Source organism: Meleagris gallopavo, chromosome 2 (genome assembly GCF_905368555.1).
Source record: "Meleagris gallopavo chromosome 2, MGAL_WU_HG_1.1, whole genome shotgun sequence".
In the NCBI taxonomy this organism is placed as follows: Eukaryota; Metazoa; Chordata; class Aves; order Galliformes; family Phasianidae; genus Meleagris; species Meleagris gallopavo.
In genome coordinates, this window is record NC_139405.1 from 53,748,375 (window position 1) to 53,770,848 (window position 22,474).

The 22,474-nt window shown below is 42.4% G+C and overlaps 1 protein-coding gene across 1 annotated transcript; it reads left to right on the forward strand.

The window, feature by feature from the left end:
• Positions 1-12,244: 12,244 nt before the first annotated feature.
• Positions 12,245-22,474, forward strand: PERP (p53 apoptosis effector related to PMP22). The gene is made up of 3 exons (XM_085217207.1): positions 12,245-12,582; positions 19,404-19,547; positions 20,123-22,474. Exons 1-3 carry the CDS (start codon positions 12,372-12,374, stop codon positions 20,356-20,358), a joined length of 591 nt encoding a protein of 196 aa, XP_085073333.1. The 5' UTR covers positions 12,245-12,371; the 3' UTR covers positions 20,359-22,474.

Genomic DNA, 22,474 nt, shown 5'->3' on the forward strand with positions numbered 1-22,474 from the left:
TCCTATGGATGGCGCATCACCTACATGTGTCTCATCAGTTATTTTCCACTTCCAATTACTTTCCCCCTTAATCTATTCACCTCAGCACTCAGTGCTTTCTGATGATAATTCCCTAGAAAAGTAGTTGCAAAGGTTTCTCAAATCCTCGCAAGATCAGAAAGCCACATTTGTGTTTGTTTAACTTTCTCCTTGTTGAACATGGCACTGGGACATATTTTCAGTGAATGCCTTCTGTGCTCCTCAGATATCTCAGAGCCTTGCTGTGGTATTCAGTTACGTATGAAAAACATTTATCATCTCATGCATTCCTCTACCATGGGCATTATTCCTTAAATAATTCACAGTCCATTGTGCCTTACTGCCTGAGCTGCAAACATCAGAAAAGATATTTTTTGCATAAAAGCTGCATACAAGATATTTAAGGGCAGTCTTTACATAAAACTCACATAATTTCATATACGTACAGTTGAACAGTCTTGTGGAGGTTTGCTTCAAGAAAACTCCAGCTCAGAAGGAAATTTACTGTGTCATGTGTGTACTGTTTTTCTTATGATTTGTTTCTGAACCACAAAAACAACCATCTTCAGTGTAAACTGCATTGGCAGGGGAGCATGTACAGGCAGATAAATAACTTTTATTTCCTGGTTGCACTTTTGATTTAGTTTGGGGTTGGTTGTTGGGTTGTTTTTTTGTTTGTTTGTTTGTTTTTTTAAATGCATTTACGATTGCGGACAGAGCAGATGTCAGGGGCTCAGCTTGGTGTAACATGTCCATAAAATAAACAAAGCTATCAGTGAGCCTTCTCTCTGTCAGAAGTTCATTTCACTTTTAGGAGGATTTTTTCTTAGCTGGAATGAACCTCAATAAACTGTGACTGTAGGCAGAAAGGAGTAGCAGGAAATAAAAGTTCTCTTTGAGTTCCCTATAGACCTTCTCCCCTAGGAAAGTGCTACTTTGGGATTCTCTCATCCACCAGGTAATGTGTTCTGAGAACACTTATAGGAGTTCCTCAATTTTGCTGCTTTTGCTCTTTTATCATTAAAAATATGTTTGAGAAGTGTGGAGTGGCAGGAAGCCATCATATAGACATCAGCACTGCGTGTGTTCGGGACTTGCCAGAGCCAGTGATGTAAGTGCTGCCTCATTAAGTTCTTCTCATCAAGTTTCAAAAAACTCCCAGAACTTTGAAGAGCACATGCATACACACAAACCCACAAACAAACAAAACGCCTTAGATTTCTATTCCCTTGGGATCTGAGGTAATTTCTAATTGTCTTACAAAAATGTAACTAAAGCCTAGGGACGATGGAGATTTATTATTTCTGCTACCAGAAATGCCCAGTGTACCAACATACACAATCCTTTATACACAGACAGTAAACAGTTTTGTCCCAAATACTATTTAAAGAGAGAACACAGGTTAAACAAAGTTCAGTTTAGTTTATTTCTTCTCTAAAGAAATTAAGGAATAGATTGCTTAAATTACTCACCTAAAGCCACACACAATTTGAGGAAGTGCTCTGCCTGAGGCAAAGCTGTGAGCAGAGATCTCTTGAGCCACAGCTATCCTAGCTTTTCAGAATACTAGCATGTAATAACATATTATTCAAAGCTACTGACAAATCAGAATGGCTCTTTTCCTTATAAATGAAGGAGCGTCAAAAGGTAATAACAGCACTGGGCAGAAAACATTATAACTGCCTGTGCTGTGCACTGTGTTACTAAATTCTCCTTTAGAGAAATATGTACAAGAATACAAAGGAAGCTGAAATCTGACTCATCTATAATTTATAATACTTATTATATTTTGGGGACAGCCATCTCTTTGTGAAGGTAAGTTCTTTTATTTACAGGTGGAGGCTGTTCATGATTTGCATGCTAATGCATTCACAGCTGCAAAGCCTAGAAATTAGCCTCGGGTTCATCATGGCAGTGCCACTGTCCTACTTGCTAGTATGTAATCCAATCCCAAATGTTACTAATGTCCTCAGAATAAACCGGCCTGAGGGAAGACCTTCACTTCTGTAGTATTAGCACACACACACACAAGTCTTTTCCACTTAAAAAAAAAAAAAGGCAAAAAACAAAAACAAACACAAAGTGACTGGGGGGAAACTGTTAAGTGTTTCAAAAAGATGAGCACAAAAGCCTAATGCTCAAGAAAACAGAATGCTGTTGCTATGTTCTGAGGTGCTAATACATCAGTTCAGCCAAAGGGATGAATTTATGGCAGCTTTTTAATGGGCTCCCGATAAAAATATCTTCATAAAGGATTAAGTCACTTGGTTGTCAAGCTGTTTGCATCCTAACGTGTCATACAGGAACATTCATATAGTGATTAGTGTGCCTAGTTCTCTGAAGCAGACACCAAGGACCTTTTCCCGTGAGCCTCATAACGGCAGTTCTGACTTTTTCGTAGTTAGGATTTTAGGATCATGTCAAGGTTTTGCTCCTTCACTAAACTGCCCAAAAGACAATATGCAGTGCAGACAAAGTGGGCACCTGTGCTTTACTCACAGCTGTAGGATGCCCCCTGTATTAATTCTCTTTGCCCAAGTTACCCAGATGGTATTGGACCACTTGTTCCACTACCAAGCATTCAGCTGCTGACAGCTCTGCAGGCTCTACTTTGTTACTGCCACAAGGTGAAGAGCAGTCTCACCTCACCTGGATACACTTCCACCCACTCTTGTACTTTCCATTTGGTTACTTTTAACTGTGCTGAGAGGCAGATGTGCCATCCTTCAAATGTGAAACCTTTACGAATTCCAAACGCTATCTTTATCATAAGAAAGATCTTAATCAGTGATAGAGCTACTGTTAGCAAGCTCTCACCCACTGCCCAGACTTGTCTTTGCGTTACCTTACTGCTTGCATCACCTGGTCTTTTCATTTCTTCCCCTCAACTCTCCACCTACTCTTCTGCAGAAACCTCCATTTCTTGCTCACTACAGGCAGGTGACTGTAAATAAGAAGATCTGAAAAAGAACTCTGCCTAGGTCTTCAGAGCAGGAGGGGGACAAGGCTCCAGGCAGCACAGGTGCAGTGCTGGATTCAGGATCCAGGTGTATCTGCACACAACAGATGCACTAGTCTCTTGAATTTCTACATTAAATTCTGGTTGATGATGAGAGCTGGTTATTTATTTATTTACCTGTAAATCTCTTGTTTGTCAAAGCAGGTTGCACTGGAGTGGAAAAGCAGGGCTCTGTGTGAGTCATAACCAGAAAAAGTTTCTGCCAGGAATGCAGATTATAGTGCTTTGCAGCATTGCCCAGGTGATAAGCACAATCATGCTGTTATTGTCTTCATGTTGTCAGTCTCATACCACCAGGAATGACAAGATTCACTGTGATTTATTCAAATGAGGCTGTAAGTAGGGATATCTCCATTTCATTTTCTTATTTTTGTCTTTTCCGTACTGACAGAAGAAAGCAGAAATAAAGCATAAAGAGAAATATGTACTTGTTTAAAACAGACACAGGAATATAGAAAACGTGTTATTATTGTTAAATTTAGGATTTTCACCTCAACAAAGAACTGCACAAGGTGAAATCCAAATCTGAGGCCCAGAGAACATTCATCCATCTGTGCTACTGAGCCTGTTACATGGGTGGGCAGTGCTCCGCCACACTCTGCAATCCCTGCAGCTGGCAGATAACTCACAGGTCTAACAAGAAGAGCAGTCCCACTGAGCTCAGTGGGGCCTGGTTAGCTAAGAGCTTGGCTCAGAGTGTAAGAGGAGTGCCTGGTGTTCTTACTGAAACCAGACTCCGGGTAGCTGAAAGAGTTGCCAGTATTTGAGAAGTTCATCTCATGATTATTGTTTCTTCTTTATTTTTTCCCAGCCATGTGAATGATGGAATTCACTGGATGTCATTGTTTGGGTGCCACTGAAAATTATAGCACTGGAGCCCAAAACAGAGCTGATTCCTCTCCAGTTTCTGATTGCATTCACTTTCTGTACATGGCACCACTCTCTTTACCGCAGCATGTGTGGAGAAAAAAAGATCCTGGTAGCATTTTTATTCAGATCAGCTGTGATAAAGTCTCTTTCCTCTGCCTGTTTTGCTTTCCTCTAAGCTTTTGATGAACCTACATTTTGGTCCTAGTTCCATCATACTTTGTACTACAGAGATCCAAGGAACTGTTTCTTCAAAAATGGGGGCAAGGAAAAGCATGCAAAAATGAGAAACAAGCATCCTGCAATGATGGTTTGAAAGCATACATTTTCCTCTGCGTGTATTTAACACTTTACATCTTGGCCATATGTTCCTCTTCTCATCAATTTGCCTTTTAGATTGTTTTTTAACACTTGCCTATTTTCTTGCTTCTGTAACAGAAGGGAAGTTGATCTTTCATTTGTTCCGCAAATATCCTTTATTGTCCCAGGTTTTATTACTCCATCTGTTGTTGTGTGATCACTTGAAATCTCTCGTGGTCTCACTTTTCCAACTGATCAAACTGCACTGCAGGTTATATTTCAATTTAATTGCTAACTACCATATGATGTATAAACTAGAAAGAGAGGAACAGAAAGATGAGAGTATTTTTCCCCTGTCTACCATTCCTCTCTTCCTTTATAAGCATACATCGTCAGTGCTTACTTATTATTGGTGACAGCGTTTAAACTAAATCCCTCATCTACTCTCTTTTCTACTCAAATCTGTTGCTTCCAGCTCAGTGTTTACTACTCAAAAGAACAAAAGTGTTTACAGAATATGCTCGCCAACACTTGAGAGTAATATGCAGACAATGTCCCACTCTATGATCAAATGAAACACAACCTTACCAAGACAGAAATCTTCCCTCTGAGCACAGTGTTTCCCTTTTCTCCTTGTTTTTCATCTCCCAGTCTTCTCCTTCTGAGAACTGTTACTCTTGCTTGCACATGGTTGTTCTAACTGCATATCTGTGTAATTTAAAATTTGTTTTTCATCTAAGTTTTTGGTAATTTACAGACACTATCTTCTGCAAAGTCCCTTTTTGTCCACCTGCATTCAGCTATTTCTGTTTCCATCACAGCAAGATGCTCAAGGAAGAAACTTTTAAAACCAGAGGCACAGTGTTGTTTCTGTGAGGGAAAGATGATCCTGAAAGTGTGGCCAAGCTGAATTGAAGAAGATTTGGCAGTAGAACAAATAGAGATTTCTCTGTCTGTCCAGTGCTGTGGGAGAGAAAATGGCATTATTTATAACCACTGTTTTGCATAATAGAACAGCAAAATGGGTCAATGCCAGAGAGGAACACAGAAGCAGCTCCTGCTGTAACAAGGCTTGGGAGAGGATGTGTAAGAGACAGACCCTGATTTGCTCCTCAAATAATGACTCAGTGTCCTGATGTTCATGCACACTGAGTGAATTCATTACCACATTCACATGCACTATTAATTTGGTTTTGTGATCCCTCATTTGAGCATGTACTTAAAGACCAGATTGTCACTTGGAAATCAGGCTTCAGTGGACTGAGCTATTGCATGAGTCATTTATAAAAGCTAATCAGGGTCTTCAATGTAGAGCTGTGCAGCAAAATGCACCCTGTCTGGTTCTGCGTATGCGTGTGGAGACTAAATGTATCTCAAAAGTTCCTCCCATTGCTGGGAACCAAGACATCATTTTAAAAGAGCTAAAAAGAGCAAAAAGCTGACAATCTTCTACAATGCTGTGTGAGCAGATTTGAGATGTAGGTGGCTTTACAGAGGGAAAAGTGGAACCGAGACAGGAAATATGGATTGAAGCAAGGAAATGCAAATATACTATAAAAGAAAGCTACTGTAAATGTCCCCAGTTTCTGAGGTGTTTCCTGCCCCCTGCTGGTAGCAGCCGTTCCCGGGACGCTGCTCCATGGGGTGAAAGCTGCCTGCAGCCGGAGGCAGGAACGCTGGCTCCTCCAGGCTTCGAGCATTGCAACCATCAGTGAGTACATCACCTCTTCTATCAGAGTGCTGGAACCGCAGCAGGAGTCTTACGTCTCGTTTAAACACATCTGAGGAGAGTTCTCAGAATGGCACACGAAGTGGACAGTATCTCCATAGATCATGCCAAGCTTCCGTTTCTAGGTTTTCCAAAATACAGATTCTCTCAACTTATCTGAAGTGAACACATAATTTAGAACAAATATGTTCACGCTGCTATCTAAGAATTAGTAACTCTTCCCTGGATCTCTGTGAATAACTAGAAAATGGAAAAATAAGCAAACAAATACACAAACTACAATCCAGGAAAACCTACAAACTCTCACGCATAAGAATACTTAGGTTTTCTTTGAGGGGGGAAGGAGGGATCAAAAAGAAATATTCTCAGTTTGAGAAAATAAGATTTACATGCTGCACTCAGCTCCCATCTCTGAAGCAGTAGTTTCAGGGTCAGTTGGGCAATACTGAGGACTCTGTTACTACCGTTTAGCATTGTGCATGAAGATGGTCATACCATGGATATGGTACAATCTTGATCTAAGTGATTTTGAGGCCTCTAAAGAGCTCTAGGTTAAAATCTCTTCCATCAGGGATTCTGTCATTTCCTTCATTAGAGGCAGAATTTCATTTCATTTTCATTCACTTCCAGGATAGAACAGAGACTTCTACACAATTAAAATGCAGAAAACTTCAGTAGCTGAGTCAGTGCCCTCACATGCACCTTAATGCCTCTCTTCACAGACACCATAGGCACACTGTGTGCAGAAGAAGGAGAGCTCTTCACCCTCTTTGTATTTATACAAGGATATGCTGGAACAGAAAGAATTAGTCAGCCTCTTAGGCCGTGCTGATGCTCTTGTGTTGGTCATCCAACCTGGTATTTTTGCACGGCTCTTGAAGCAGTCTCAGCAGCACATCAATTGCAAAGAGCACATCCAGGGGTTGATGAGTTTCTAACATAAGCTGAATTCAACTAAGAACACCTGACAAAAGCTAGTCAGGAAAAAAATAGATTGCTTTTAAATTCAGATAATGGCAAAGTCTTAGCACAGATAAGGAAGCAGAAATTTGATTTGGAAACTGCTGGAGTGTTCGATGGGGGTTGCACTACCTCCCATCTCAATTCTGTTTTATGGCTTGAGTGACTACCTTGTTTTGGTGATGCTTGTTAGTGTCTAAATAGAGATCTTACTACCATGATGCCTGAAGAAAGATTAAGTAGAATTAGGGCACTTGAACACTGAGGAAAGTGAGCATAAGATGCTGCAGAAGGACAACACCCATGAGTTAAAAATAATTGGATTTACAGCAGGTGTTCAGTCTGTGAACATTGTTTTTTTCCTAAAGGCTTCAAACAAGATGTAAACAGGACGGAAAAAAATGTCTTCAGGTAAAATGGGAAAAGGAGGAGAGCTCCAGCCCCAAAGAGATCCCAAGGAGAACCCTGCCCTGCCCCATGGCCTCTGGTGTGGGGGTTGAGCTGTGATCTTGGCTCTCTGTTGCTCACTATGTCCCCCAAATGCACCCCTGGGAATCAGCCTGCAGGTTCCCACCCTTACTCTCTGCAATGCTGTACCTGAGAATCCTGCTGTGCCCATCTGGGCTGGGGCTGATGGCTGACCTTCACTCAGCACTGCCTTGCTCTCTCTGATATCTTGGTGAGTAATTGCTGGCAGTGGTAAATGATTTACTCTATGTACGGCACCGTCTGCAGGAGAAGCACATCCCTTGTTATACTGAAGAGAAAAATACAGCTATTGAGCCCGAAAGATTATTAAATGATCTAATTATTGGCATAATAAATAACTAAAAGTAAGGATAGTGGTGGTGAAAGAGGTATACAGTTCCTTTTTTCCCATGGTAAAAGAAGAATTTGAAGCAGAAGTTTAGATTTTCATAATGACCACAGTAACTATGTTCACAGCTGAAAGTAACATCCATTTGACAGAGGAGCATGATCCAAAATGCCCAGATAGAATCAGGCATTTCCAGTAATGTAGTAAAGCAAACCTTCAGTTGGGTTTTCCAATTGGGTTTTCATGTAATTAAATACTGGGCATCTTTTCCTCATGATCATAGCACTCCGTGCTTTTCATGCACATATTTTTGCAGCCCCCAGACTACTACCATCTGGTCCCTGTGTTTGTGCTGGCTACACAAGCTGGAGGTGACAGAAACTACATATGCTGCTGGAGTTGCCTATTTAGCTTGCAGGAGGCACTGGTTTATTGGTTTTCTAGCTTTTCTCACTATTAAATCAAAGTAACTTTGGAACTGAATGCAGATGACTTCTCTGTGCTTTAGGTCCTTGGTCACACAAAAGGAAATCTTTGGTGTGTTATCTTTTTACTTCAGATGGATTTCCCAGTTGCTTTGTCTTTTTCTTGCATGTCATCTGTATAGCATTTTGGTATACAGCCTTCCATAGGGAATGACATTTTCATCAATAGTACCCAGAAATGCAAGGAATTGTAAGGGGAATTTTTACCTTAAACTATTCCTGCTCTGCAAATGTAATGCTGTGCTTAACTGCAGGCGCTGCTGGTGTACAGAGCGTAGTGCCACTAGCAGGCAAGACGTGAAGCACAAGGCTGTAGATAGGAGGACATCCTTGGATCTCCATTGACAAAGCCCCATGTTTACAACTAAGAGGGGACTCATCTCCCTCCTCATGCAGTCACCAAGGAGTGCTGGGCATGCCATGAGGACTGTTGATGCCAAAGGAGGGCTTTGGTGGGCTTGGTATGGTGTGACACTGTAGGGTCATACTGCCCCAGCACCCCAGTGGGCTTCTTGCCTCTCTGGATATCACTGCAGCGCATGCCATGTTTTAGGAAACCCATTAATGCAATTAATAAACAGTAACCAGCCATATCTGCCTTTCTGAACAGGGGAAACTCTCTAATGTCTGACCTTCTAACAAAGTGAGCAATTTTCTGAGCTGTGTATCCTTGCTATATTTCTCACAAAATCGATGAAATTTAACTCCACTTCTCTTCCAGCAATATACAACAGCTCCTATGTTTTCTGCTAAAGCAAACAGCTTCTGTACCTACTTCGAGGTGACTTCAGTGCTGGCAATGAGCTGCTGGAAAAACGACTCTCAGCACTGAGCACACAAAGTTCTCTCTACAGCCAAAAAACTTAATTCTTCCCTCTCCTCTATGCAAAAATTACATATTGACATATCAAGCATGCAAGCTAGTAGTTCAAGCAAAAATTGTCAACTCAGAATGAAATCTTAACAGCAAGTATAGAAATAAGGAATGAATGAAGAAGACTATTTTGGTTGCAGTGTGGTGCCGATGATCTGATAGGATGTGAAAAGGACCAAGTTGTGGTAATCAAGGCTTCAAAAATGATAAAAAAAACTGGTAACAATTTAAATTGGTATCATAGAAGAAGGGTGGCAGGAACTGAAGGGTGGAAGAGGAGTTAGAAACAAGAAGTATACACACAGACATATACATGTGCACAGATATCACAGAATCACAGAATCACCAAGGTTGGAAAAGACCCACAAGATCATCAGTCCAACCATCCACCTATCACCAATAGTTCTCACTAAACCATGTCCCTCAACACAACATCTAAACGTTCCTTGAACACCTCCAGGGTCGGTGACTCCACCACCTCCCTGGGCAGCCCATTCCAGTGCCTGACCACTCTTTCAGAAAAGTAGAATTTCCTAACGTCCAGCCTGAATCTCCCCTGGCACAGCTTGAAGCCATTCCCTCTAGTACTATCATTAGTTACACAAGAGAAGAGGTCGACACCCAGCTCACTACAACCTCCCTTCAGGTAGTTATAGAGAGCAATAAGGTCTCCCCTGGAACCTCTTCTTCTCCAGACCGAACAATCCCAGCTCCTTCAGCTGCTCCTCATAAGGCTCAACCTGGCCACTGGGGTAAAAAGGAACAAGAAACTCTTTTACAAATATATCAACAGTATGAGGAGGACTAAGGAGAATCTCCATTCTTTACTGGATGAGGCTGGGAATGTGACCACTGAGGATAAGGAAAAGGCAGATATATGTGTACATATATGTGTATAAGCATATACATATATTGCAATCTCAGTATGCCAGAATAAAAAGGTCATTAAATCTTCCAGATAGGTGACTTAAAAACAGATTAGATTTTAAAGTTAGCCCTTCATTATTTTGTCAGCCAAAATGAGCTTGATAGGCAAAAGCCCTTGAGACTGTAGTAACTAGTCCCTCCACACTATTCAGAAATGGATAATCTTAAAATCATCAACTTATAAATGCCTTTCTGCAGTTTCCACTAAGTATTACTATAGTCCATAGCTATAGCTTTTCATTTACACACTATACAAAATATATGCAAATGGTCTTTTAAAGCTACTTTGTAATGAAAATTATGTATTTTAAATGTCACTGACAGAACAAAAACTTCACACTGTCCCATTTTTTCTCTCAAACAAGCACATAAGAACATATCATACCCAGACACACATACCTTCTTCATAGATTTTTCTGGTGGGAACTTTGAGGAGAATGCTGAGAGGTCTGGTGAAACTTCACCTGGTTTGAAGTAACTTGTCTGAGATTTTTGCAACTTCTTCATGGTGATACCATCTTGTTGTTCTGCTTTTGGTATCACAACACTCAAATGAATTTCACTGTTTCTCCTCCCTAGAATAGCATGGAGCTGCATCAGGGGAGGATCAGTCTGAGTGTTAGGAAAATGTTCTTCACCAGAGAGCAGTGGGCATGGAACAGGCTGCCCAGGGCAGTGGGCATAGGCCCAATCTGTCAGAGTTCAAGGAGCATTTAGACAGCACCCTCAGATATAGGGTTTGATTGTTGAGTGGTCCTGTATGGAGCCAGGGGTTGGACTCAGTGATCTTCATGAGTCCCTTCCAACACAGAATATTCTGCAATTCTATGACATCAGTCAGCTTGAACACATTCCACATGGCTGTGACAAAATCCCATTTGGTGCAGTCCAGAATGAACTTATAGCCCCACATCCTCCTTGAATCCCAAGTAATTCGCCATACCTAGTAATTGCTTTCAGCCCTTCAGACCTCAAACATTTGCTGTCCTACTAACCTCTTTGTTGAAACCTTGAAGCTGCTCTTAAGACTTTAACAAATGTGTGTGTTATAAGCCCAACATGCATGCATCCCATGTGATCAGCACATCTGCCCATATGAATAGAGTTTGCACTGGTGCTAGACAATGGGATAACACAATGGGATGCGTGTTGATCTTACTGTGGAGAAGTATTTCTCCTGTGATTGTGATATTCAGTGAGCATTCGTGTCATATAACAGGGAAACCTTAATTTTGCACACCTTTGGGGTACATTTCCAGACATGGAATGGGCATAGAGGTCCTGAGTACCACTCCTGTACTGTGTCTGGCACAACCTGGTTGAATGACAGAGTACAATAGCCATCAAGCATTTCAAAACCACACATTTGTTTAATGCTAACCTTCATACCATGATGCAGTTTCCTTGTGAATAATGTCATATTCCCATTCTCAAATAACACCTTTCTTTCTTCTTCTCATTAGCATTAAAATTGTTCAAAAACTGGGCAAGGAATTGACTATTTCAATCATGAAACAACATATAATATTATAAGTGTTTAGTGCCTAAAGTGGCTGACATAATTAGTGTTGTTGAGTTTAGGTAATAATGATCTTTCTTTATCTGGTGAACGGAGAGGAGAAAGATGAGCCAAATACCAGGAGAATAGGCAGGGCTTGTGAAGCACAGTGAGGGCCAAAAATTTTTGCCGTGGTTTGTCACAGTTGCTGACAGAACATCTGCAAAGGTGGGGAGAAAGTCAGATAGACTTGAGAGCATCTGTGGGTTTAATGTAGGGGTATCATGCAGAGGTCATGCAGCCAAATGAAGGTAAAAGAAGGCTCGTGTGTACCGAGGACCTGACAGGCAGAATTGTGAGGATGCCCCTAGCAAACACGCAGAACTGCATGTTTTAGGACAGAGATGTTTGGATTAGGCATGGTGATACACCCTGATGTTAGAGATGTCCATCCAGGTGGTTTGGGGGTTTCATGGCAGTTGTGGCTTTTTCCCTGTGACAGAGCTGTCACAAGCAAGGACACAGGGCTACACCACGACCATGACCAAGAAGCGGAGTTTGACACGGGAGGAGAGCAGCTAGTAAGGAGTTAAGTGTGGGACAGGAATGTAACTGGACATTTACTTTGCACAGATGGATAAGGGTCAGGGTGAGGAGCAGGACCTAGCACCGCACTTTCCATTCCGCCAGCCCCACAGGTTGCCGCTGCCACGCTCACTCCCAGGAATGTGGGTGGGACTCCCTCCTCCCAGCGCGCTTTAAAGCTCAGTTCCGACAGCCAGCCAGCCAGACTCTGCTTGGAGAAGCAGTCCTTGCTTCACCCACCCTTCCCTCCCCGAGCAGCTCGGGCTCACAGGTGCCCCAACAGCCCGGCGGGATGGTGGCGTGCAGCCTCGCTTGCTGGCGGTGCCGTTGGCTCCTGCCCCTGCTGCTGGGCCTGGCCATCATCATGGGTATCATCGCACTGGCAGGCCGGGGCTGGCTGGAGTCCGAATCGGAGCCCTACGTGCACCAAGCGTCGCTGTGGGAGAGCTGCACGCGGGGGGAGCAGGACCTCAACTGGAACTGTGAATCTCTCATGGACTATGGTAAGCGGGGAAACGCCTGTCCCTGCCCCTCTGGGATCCCGTCCTCTGGTGGCTGCATCTCAGCGGAGATAAAGCTGGAAAAATTTGTCCAGCACGCACTGGCAAAGCAAAGGCTGTCAGCCCTTCTGTGGTGGTGTAGCTGCTGGCTGGGATGGGGTTTTCCATGACAGAACCGGTGCTGTTTCAGAGCCTTAATGAACAAGAGACAGAACCTCGGACTGCTTTAGGCATCCTTCCTATCAGGAGTAAGGAACAAGGCTTGCTTTTTATTTTCTTTTCTAACTGAAGTAAGAGAGCCAATTGGCCACAAGTCTGCTTTCAGCAGTTCTATGTGTGTTGCAGTGCAGGCAGCCTCACCCTACAGCACGCAACTCCCTTACTGACCTACTGCAGGAGAGTTCGCACTGGGCTTCCCTACACCTGGGCAACAGGCAAGCTGCCTCCTTACTAGGGGCAGGGGGCCCTTAACTCTGCCTGGCTGGAGAATGCCTCCCGACCTGCAGCTTGGGTTTGCAAATAGAAAACGTGCAGCTTCCTGTATATATCTCCCTATTGCACTAAGTCATAAATCAGGGAGTAACTGTGCCTTGGCTTTATCTTACTTAACTTCTTTATATCTGGCATTGCCAGCGTAATATTCTTACCACATAGTCTTAGTTTGTCTTTCTCAGGGACTTTCTGTTTTTATCTTTTTTTTTTCTAGCTGTGGTCTGTTTTGCATCTGCTTTTCTCACAGACAGAATGTTTCGGGACAAACAAACAGACACGCCCTATAGTCCTGGATGAGGGTACTTTGGGGACTGCATCTGGAAGCTGGAAGGGAGGGTTCCAGCCTGCACAAGGGCGGCAGGGAGGCTTCTTCCCAGCACTGTGCTTGCCATTGCAACTCAGTGAAATCTGGAATGTTTTGCAAAAGCATTGCTATCATTGACCAGCCTGGTGATTGCTGTAGGCTTTACTGTAGGTGGCAGAAATCTGGTTGTCCCACTACCCAGAGCCAAAAAACTAGTACAGGAGAGTGGCTGAAATCTGCTTTGCATGAAGTGTCTGTGCAGTAGAGCTGCTGAGGTTTGCTTTCCCCTGCAGTGTCCCTGTCTCTCGTCCATGAGTGATGATGGGTGTGTGCCTTGTTTCAGCCTTGTGTCTTCTAGGGCAAGAATGACTTTATGAAGTTTTCAACCGTTCTGTCAAAGGAGAATGGTATCCCTGACTTCACTTATTTAACCTTAAACCAAGGCTCATTCAAATCCTCGGCTTAGTCTGATTAACTTGGCTTCGTCTCTTCTCTAGCTTTGAGGAAATCAGGGCCACTGTCTGCTTTATGTCTATTTGCATCTAGAGACAGGATGTAATATGAGTTTGGGTTTGATTTGTTTCCATCTTTCTATGCTAATGCAATTAGGCTCCAAGTAGGTGAGGGCATTTGCAAAAGAAGGAATGCCTAGCAGGCCTTCACAGCACTGCTGCAGGAAAGTAAATTAATTGAGATGCACAACTTGTGTTTTGCATATGATAACTACTCCAGACTAATCATCTTGCTCCTCCGGATGAAAACATAATTTCAGAGTGGTCCCCATTAGTAGAAAGCCGCATTAGACATTTTCTTAATTGAGCTGTGGCATGTATGCTGGGAGAGGGAGAAAAAAAGCAGTTTGGTCACTTACTTTAAATAGGAAAGAGGAGCAGGAACAGACGAACAAAGTTTTGCAAATAAGAATGTCTCCTACACTGAATTGCTTCTTAGTGAACATTTTACAGTCCACATAAGATAGAAGAAATAAAAAGGGAAAAATAAGAGTGGAATATCCTTTAGTAGGAAGGAGGAGAATGGATTTTGATTTGATATCTCTACTGGTTTGCATCTGGCAAGTATCTGCCTGGCAGTATCTGCGTATTTATTAATATGTTGCAACACAGAGCTGCCATACTTCATAATGTATGACTCAAAATGACTTTGTTTGGCCCAGTGCACTATAAAACTGGTGACTCTGTTTGAAACATAACAGTAAGCCATGAGATATGAGGAAGATTGTTTGCAGCATGGTTGCATAGAGAGGGCGGTTACCTTTGTCTAAACAGTGATGACCCTATATGTTTAGGGACAGTGTTAGTGGGCGACAGCATCTTCCAAGACCTCAACATCTGCTCCCAGGGACTTTGGTTTGAGTTGTCACAGTGAGGGATGGGTGTGTACACGTGCAGTAAAAGTGGTTAACTCCTTCTTACATTCCTAACAGCTGGTTGGTATTCATTAAGTACACAATAGCTGACTTAGAAAAATGGAGGCATTCATCTGCATCCTCAGGAAGTGCCAAAAGGAGAAAAAGAAAAAAAAAAAAAAAAAAAAAAAAGAGGTGGGACTTAGGAATAGGAGCCTGCCTCTGTGAATCACCTTTCCCTGCTGCTGTGACACTGTGCCCATGGCTCAAAGAACTGGACTTCGATACCACAGGTCATTAGTGGAACTGTGTGCATGTGCCACCTTCACCAAGGGGCCAGGTAAATAAAGGAGGAACATTACAGGTACATTCACCATGCCCTTGCCTCTGTTCAAGCATAGTTTAGTCTGATGTATGGTGGCAGGATGTGTCCTAGCAAACAAATGTGCAGGGTGAAGGCACTCAGAGGACACTAATAGAGAAGCAGCAGTCGGCATGCCTAGCTACACCAAGCAGATGTGTCTTGAAACTCCCCAGCACAAGAGTGCAGCCAGCAGGACGGGCTTGTCTCCTGCCAGTGAGCAGGCACACCTTTACTGCAAGCAGCAGTGAGGCAATGAAGGCTGGAAACAAACAAGATTTTGCCTCTCCTGACTTGCTGTCAAAGGGCTGCAACCAGATTTTCAGTTAGCGTTTTGGTAGTATAGCGATTGGAATTTCCAGACTGCTAAAACCAAGGGAAAGCTGGGATGCCTAGTGTTAATTCCTAGCAGACTCTTCAGGCAGTCCCTCAGTTCTGGGCTGCCCTGGGCTTGTGAAGGGTGTGCACATACTTTTCCCTCACTGCTTATGGCGTCATGGAAATTTGAATGTTATGAAAGCAAGAAAATATTGCTGGCAGTGCTCTCTTGCTGGCAGTCCGCTACTCTTTTGTTCTGTCAACAAAGACATATTTTCTGGACTTTTCATGTTATGAGCTCTCAACACCAAAGAAAAATTGCCACTGTCATTTATATACAGAAAACTATTACAACTACAGCGTAAAACTCTGTCTCAACTAAACATGTCATAGTAAAAACTTCTACCTGAAGATTCCAGTTATCCACAAGCTGATAAACCAGCTTCCAATTTGTTAAATAAGTGAACCAAGATGAGAAGGATTTGTTACTTCATATCCTGTAGTGCTTTATCTTCCTGCTAGACTACTTTCTCAGTCCTTTTATTCATTTCTGCAGGGAAATCTCCTGTAGAGCTCCCATTTCTTCCCAACTGAGGCTGAGCCAAATAAAATCAGGAAGTACAGCTAAAACTGGGACTTCTGTTTTGTATGTCATTGTGTTTTGTTTTTAATTTCATCCTATTAATGATGCTCACCATTAACTTCAAGTAGTCCTGAGCCCTCCTAGTTATTTGCATGCTAACATTTGCAGCTTAGTTCTTTTGCATAGTCATTATTAATTAAGTTGTATAATAAAAGTCTTAATCATTTCCATCAACTATAGCTCTCGTATAGGCTTTTTTTTCTTCTCTCCGACCCCCCCCCAAAAAAAGTTCATTAAATACTTCACTGCTGCTTGGATGCAAAAAACTCTTCTTTGAGTAGAGCTGACCTGGGTAACAGAAATACCTCAGACTGATCGCCTTTCTGTTCTCCCATTCTTCTGACTCTCTATTTATACAGCCCCAAATTACTTTGTTGTTTGATTTCATAGACAGATGTCATATTTATACCTGTTTTGAGTTAGAAATTGTATTAAATAAAGGAACCAGAGATTTTTTTATTTCTATGGCATATATAAATTCTGGCTAACTCTCTTGTGGTTACAAAGTTCTCTGAGCACAAGCCATCCAAATGTTGGGGCTGATTTGTCCTTCTCAGACTGTGAGCAGATCTCTCCCACAATTAAGGCAGAGACATGATACCTACCTCTGCCCCTGGCAGTTGGGTGCCACAGGTGAAGAACTGGAGCAGAGGCTCAGCAGCTCTTTGGAGGACGCAGAGCCAGAAAGCCTATCTTTCCCCTAGGCATGGAGATGATGGGGTTAACTTTTTTGAGATTTCCCTTCCACTGTATATAGCCACACGTTCCTGCTCTTCCTGGAATTCCCTTCAGTGCTAATGTGGTGGGCTGGCTGTTCTGCAGCTGTTATCTTCTTGTGCCCTGAGCAGATCAGTCCATCACAGGCCAGTGCCAAAGGCTCATCTTATCTCCCCTTATCAGTATTATGTACTGATAAGTGCTGCTGGAGCAGATAACCCAGTGGGAGGGTGAAAGGTATGTGCTCCCCAGCACTGAATTTTGTTGCATTTGAGCACAAAAACTACTCCACATGTTCCAGCGATGGTACTCGCTACTGCTCTGTTCCTGAAGATCTGAAAAAAGCTGGGTTTGAGAATAATCTTCCTGACTAGGTATCTCCTGTAACTATGTGGGTTATCACTTTCATACTGTCAGAGACAAGCAAATAAGTCACTCTGAGTGAGGCCAGGGCTGATGTATCCCAAAGCTTGTTATACTTGTAAACTAAGCTCACAGAGCCTGGAAAGAGCAGAGATAGTACTGGGGGTTTTGCAGCCTGTATCTCTTGCAGTCCTGTTTGTTCTGCAGCAAACATCAAGGCATCCAGCTTGCTGGCAGTTTTGGGTTTGCAATCGAACCTGCATGAGACAGATGCCAAGCCTGGCTCTCTGCACTGTGCCAGCGTACATAATGCATCTGTAGGGGAAAGCACTTTGATAACTAAGAGTTCCTGGTTGCCCTTGTTATTGTTTTTCTCCTAATTGAGGAGATAGCAATAAATAGCATTCCTAGTTTTAGTTTGAATTACTTTTCCTGGGCTGGCTGTGTGTAGTGGCTGAATATTCCTTTACATTCCTTATCCCTAAATAAATCCTTCTGTGGAGATGATACCCAGTACCTGCATTAGGCATGTCAGATAATATTTTGAAGGAAAAGCTGTTACAGGACCACTGACACTACTGTCATCTCCAAAGGCCAGTGAGGTGTCCTCCCTCCCTCCTCCTCCTCCTGTGGCACTCTCCTGGGGAAGGGAGACAAAGCACACAGGACTGGCTGGCAGGAGGCTGATAAGAACTGGTTTGAAAAGATTTTACTGTCTTAAGTAGCTCCAAGAAAAGCCTTTTGTTTACCCTTTCCATTCCAGCTTGACTTCACTCAGGAGGAGGTGGCGGCTGAGGGCTTGGGGCTGAAAACTCTCTGGTAGGGAACTGCTGTGTTTCACTTCTGAATGGGAGCAAGAGAAACAAAATCAGACTGGTCTCATGAAAACAGCTGTAAAATAATGCTTTGCTTTCAAATAGGAAATTGCTGTATGGAATAGAAGTGTCTGTGATAGTTTTACTGTATTCTCTGCCTCAAATTACTACTTTTTCTTTTATGTAACAGCAGAACAAATGGGCTAATTGGAATTGGATTGGGCTAAGGCGGAGGACTTCAGCTCTTCAGGAAAAAGTTCTCTTTTTTTTTTTTTTTTTTTTAATCTTTTACAGGGAAATGATTTAACTTACAGAGGTTATGTGAAAAACAGTGTTTCTCCAGAACCATTTCAGTCATGCTGGGACAGACAACTCTGATGAAAGGGAGATTTTTTGGAAAATACTCTGGCCTAGATCTCACTGTTCCCTTTATTCCTATGTTAAAAGGATTTCAGGATCTGGTCCTACCTATGTCTGAATGTATGAAAGTCAGAACCCATGTTATGTAGACTTGGAACGGGAGCTGTGGTGACAACTCAGCGGAACCCAAGGACTGAGTTGGATATGGTTACCCCTGTGGGTAGGTGTCCTGCCTCTAGGGCAGGAAACACCTGTGTATTTTGGCATTCACAGTCCAACTCCTGGTTCATTTTTAAAGAGAATGAGGTCTGCCACAGTGGGTACCTTTCATAAGTCTGCATCACCGTGAAATTTAAATTTCTGGCTGTTTCCCAAGGACTCTGTGCAGTGCTCAGCCCCACCAAGTCTCAAAGTAATGATTCAGAGGACTCTTTCACTTTACCTCTGACTCCACTCCTTCTCCACCCATGATATTTTACCTATTACTAAGTCATTTAGATATTTATCTTCAAGAGCATTCTCTTTGTCGTTGTGTCTCAGTTCGACTACTCCACGTCTGTTTTTGGTCATGCTAATGTTAATTCACATACAGAGTTCTTGTCATAAGCAAGCAGACAGGAAGCTGTATGGTGACAACACTATTATTTCCCAGCAATTCTCTCTACAGTTGTACTCTCTTGTCTGCTCTCAGACTTCCCTGTGCATGGAAGTGGTTTTCTAAATTTGCATGTCAAAATGGAGTGATGATGATAAAGCACATTCTGACAGGTTATGTGCACTTTCTGCTCAGAGATCTACGGGTCTCCCACACATACTGAGTTTGGAGGTGTTATTGCCACTACCACGCTGCTATGTCTCTCTTTTCAGCAGGACAAATTAGCAGGCAGAGAGTTCAGTGCTGCTTCTCTGATGATCGTCTCTCTGCAGCTGTGCACCTTGAAGACATTCAATGTTGCTTTGACATGGAGTGTGCTTTTTACAGTAAAGCATTTCAACAAAGAATGACTAAAAGAAACAGAAGACCTGCAGTGACCTACAGCTCAGTGCACTGCTGCCTGTGACACCTTTCCTCTTTTCTTTTCAAGGATGGGGGAGAGCAGCAGCTGCCACATACCTCGTTGGCTTTGTGATCCTGGTCATCTGTTTCGCCCTCGCAGTCATCGCATTCTCAATTGAAATACTTCGCTTCAACTTTGTGCGAGGAATCGGAGGCTTGCTTTTTGTTGTTGGTAAGGCTGGGTGCAAAGATAAGGTTGTATTAAATGTAAAACAGGCATGAGCAGAAAAACGTGCTAGATGGAGCCTCTCTTGTGAAATAACGTGTCTTTGGTTTATGACTCATTTTCATGGAAAATGAGAAATTTGACCTATGCCCTGAGAGGAGTCAGCGAGTTCCCAAAAACAGTGCATGGGGGCAACCAACAACTCTGATCCTGCAAGTCACGTACTAAGGCTTCGAAGCTGGGAGACCCAGGCCTCCCACTTTCCCGAGGGAGGGAGGAGCTGTGGGTATGGTAAAAGCAGGAGGTGACTGCCCCACCAGGACAGACACCTGGCTGTAGGAAGGGCTGTTCTGGGCACAGGTGAGTACCTCAGCAAGGCAGCAGTGCCAGCTGCAGCTGCCACTAGGCAGCTGGGGACCTGCCCAGACCAGGAATCATGCACTGCTGCAAGAATGGGACTGTAGCTAATCCTTATGTATGTGAAGGGGCAATGCAGTTATCTCAATGTATCTTTTTTTAGTGGGGAAGGTAACAACATTCACTGTCATTTACTCTTGGCTTTCTTTGCTTTCTTTCCTTAGCTGCATTCCAAATCATAGGGTTGGTCATCTATCCAGTGAAATTCACAGAAGAAATTCCACTGATCGGAGCTAATATGTTCAGCTGGGCCTACGGTTTCGGTTGGGCCAGCACTGTTGTTGTGATAGGTTGTGCTTTCTTCTTCTGCTGCCTCCCCAATTGGGAAGATGAAGTCCTGGGAAACATCAAGCCGACATACTACTACTCCTCCCCAGATAGAGCACCATACTTAAATTGAAAAGTTTAATCCAACAGCAATCAACTGTCAGAGCAATAGAAGAGCACCTTTGCTGCAAATGGTGCAATTATAAGAGACTGGGGAAAAAAAAAAAACCCAAACTCTACCTTATTTCTTCAGTATGTTTCTTACAAGCACTGGTTAAAAAAAAATAAATTAAAAAACATTGGCATCCGTAAGCAAATAACTTTTACCTAAAGTATTATTTACATATTCTCATGTCAGTTCTGTTTTGGTGGTTTACTTATTCCTTTCCCTCCCAACTGAGTCATCCTTATTTTATTCAAATATATCCTTACAAATAAAGATGTAGCTTTTCAAGCTGGAAAGGAGGAGAGATTTTAAACAACCCACGAGGGGGACCTGCAAGTTATTTTATTTTTTTCACCTGTGACAAAATGGCTTTACATTAGGGAAAAATAAAATCCTTCCAAAGAAAGCTTTTTCTTCTGCCAAAAATCAGTCCAAAGGAAGGAACTTTGCTGAGTCTTTTACAGTCATATGCTGCCTAAGAATCACTTCTTGTTCCTGTTACTGGACCAGTGTTGACTATTAAGTGTATGAACTAAGCGGAAAATAAAATTTATTTTTTCCACCATCTGTTGCAGTTAAATGGAGCCAGTGTGTATAATGGTGGCTAACATACTGGAGTTTTTGTAGCCACTGCAAGACATGCTACAAAGACATACGTAATTAAATATACATTGTCACAGAGAGAACAAATAAATCTTCAGATGTTAAACTGTGTGCATTATTATGTGATATTTGGAAGATGCTTGTTTAAAAAACACTTTTCATTGTTTTTTATGCCTGCCCTTTTAAAATTGCAATTTTAATTATCAGACATGGCTTGGAAGGAAATCTTAGCATGTGCTGTTGAAAACCTCTAGAAGTTTCTAAAATTGACTGAGGGGCCTGAGGACTTTTAAACCTGGGAGCGCTTTGCGAGTCACTAGAGATAACTGATATAAATAGAAAAGCAGCCTGTGAGCAATATCTGTATGAAAGCTTCATACAGACACGTTTTAGGGAGTAACCTGCTTGTCTTTTTGGAGCCAGTGACTCCAAGTAAATTTTCCAGTGAGACAGAGCCATGGCTGCATCTACCATGGACTGGCAGCAGCTTATGACATAATTAATTGAGATCTGTCATCTCTGTCAGGGCTTTCCTAGGCTGGGGAAGGCAACAGTTCCTCTGCCAGCTGTGGGGGCAGAGATAGGTTTCTGAAAAGGCTGTAGGTGTGGTGGAAGGTAAATGCGATGTTACAGGACTGCTTTCCCCTTATTGTGACCCCAGCACTTCCGAGAGAATGTATGGGTATATGTTCATACACACGTACAAAATAGAACTTACAAAGTGCTAATCAGCATCCTGTAAAACTAAGGCATTTAGAACTAAGCTTTTTCAGTGCTCTGTATGTCTTGGTATTATACTTTGTTTAATACTCCACTTCATAACACTTTTGTGATTTCATAACTCTGCATTTTGTATGTGTATGTCTTAAGGTCCCCTGCAGGCCTGTATTTTATAATTTTACAGAGCATAAATATCTCCAGACTTTGGAACTATGTTAAATGCTCAGTCATGCATTTACAGAATCAATTGTGTTAGCAATTTCTGCTGAACAAGACAACCTGTAAGAAATGTGTCTTTTTGTTCTCTCCAATCTCCCCTCCCCCTACTCTTTCTGTAAATACAGGAGGGGGTATACTGGATAGATGTCTGCGTTACAAATAATAATAGCACCTTTCCAGTGAATCCAAAACACTGGAGAGAATTTCAGGTCTGGAAAGTCCTCGCACAGCTGAAGCTGAGAAGGAGAAAAGACATAAGGAAACAGACACCCTAATGAGAAGGACAATTATATGGGAATAGGGTTTAGCATAATTTCAGCCTTTTGCATGTTTTTTTTTTTTTAATAGCACTGTCATATCTCATTTTAAAAAAAAAAAAGCACAAGTGTAAAATAAACTTGGTTCTGAATGTAGTGGGTGGAAGCATAAGCAGCACGTTGTGCAATTTAGATGTAACTAAAGTGATACTAATGTATGTCACATTCCTTTCAACTGTGGTGGCTTAATTAAAACTGTTTTAATTGATAGATGTAAAAACTCA

Bases quoted from the DNA above. Each gene is read 5' to 3' on its own strand.
- PERP (XM_085217207.1), top strand. From the start codon at position 12,372: ATGGTGGCGTGCAGCCTCGCTTGCTGGCGGTGCCGTTGGCTCCTGCCC. The intron at 12,583-19,403 runs GTAAGCGGGGAA...TTTCTTTTCAAG, and splicing joins TGAATCTCTCATGGACTATG to GATGGGGGAGAGCAGCAGCT. The intron at 19,548-20,122 runs GTAAGGCTGGGT...TTCTTTCCTTAG, and splicing joins AGGCTTGCTTTTTGTTGTTG to CTGCATTCCAAATCATAGGG.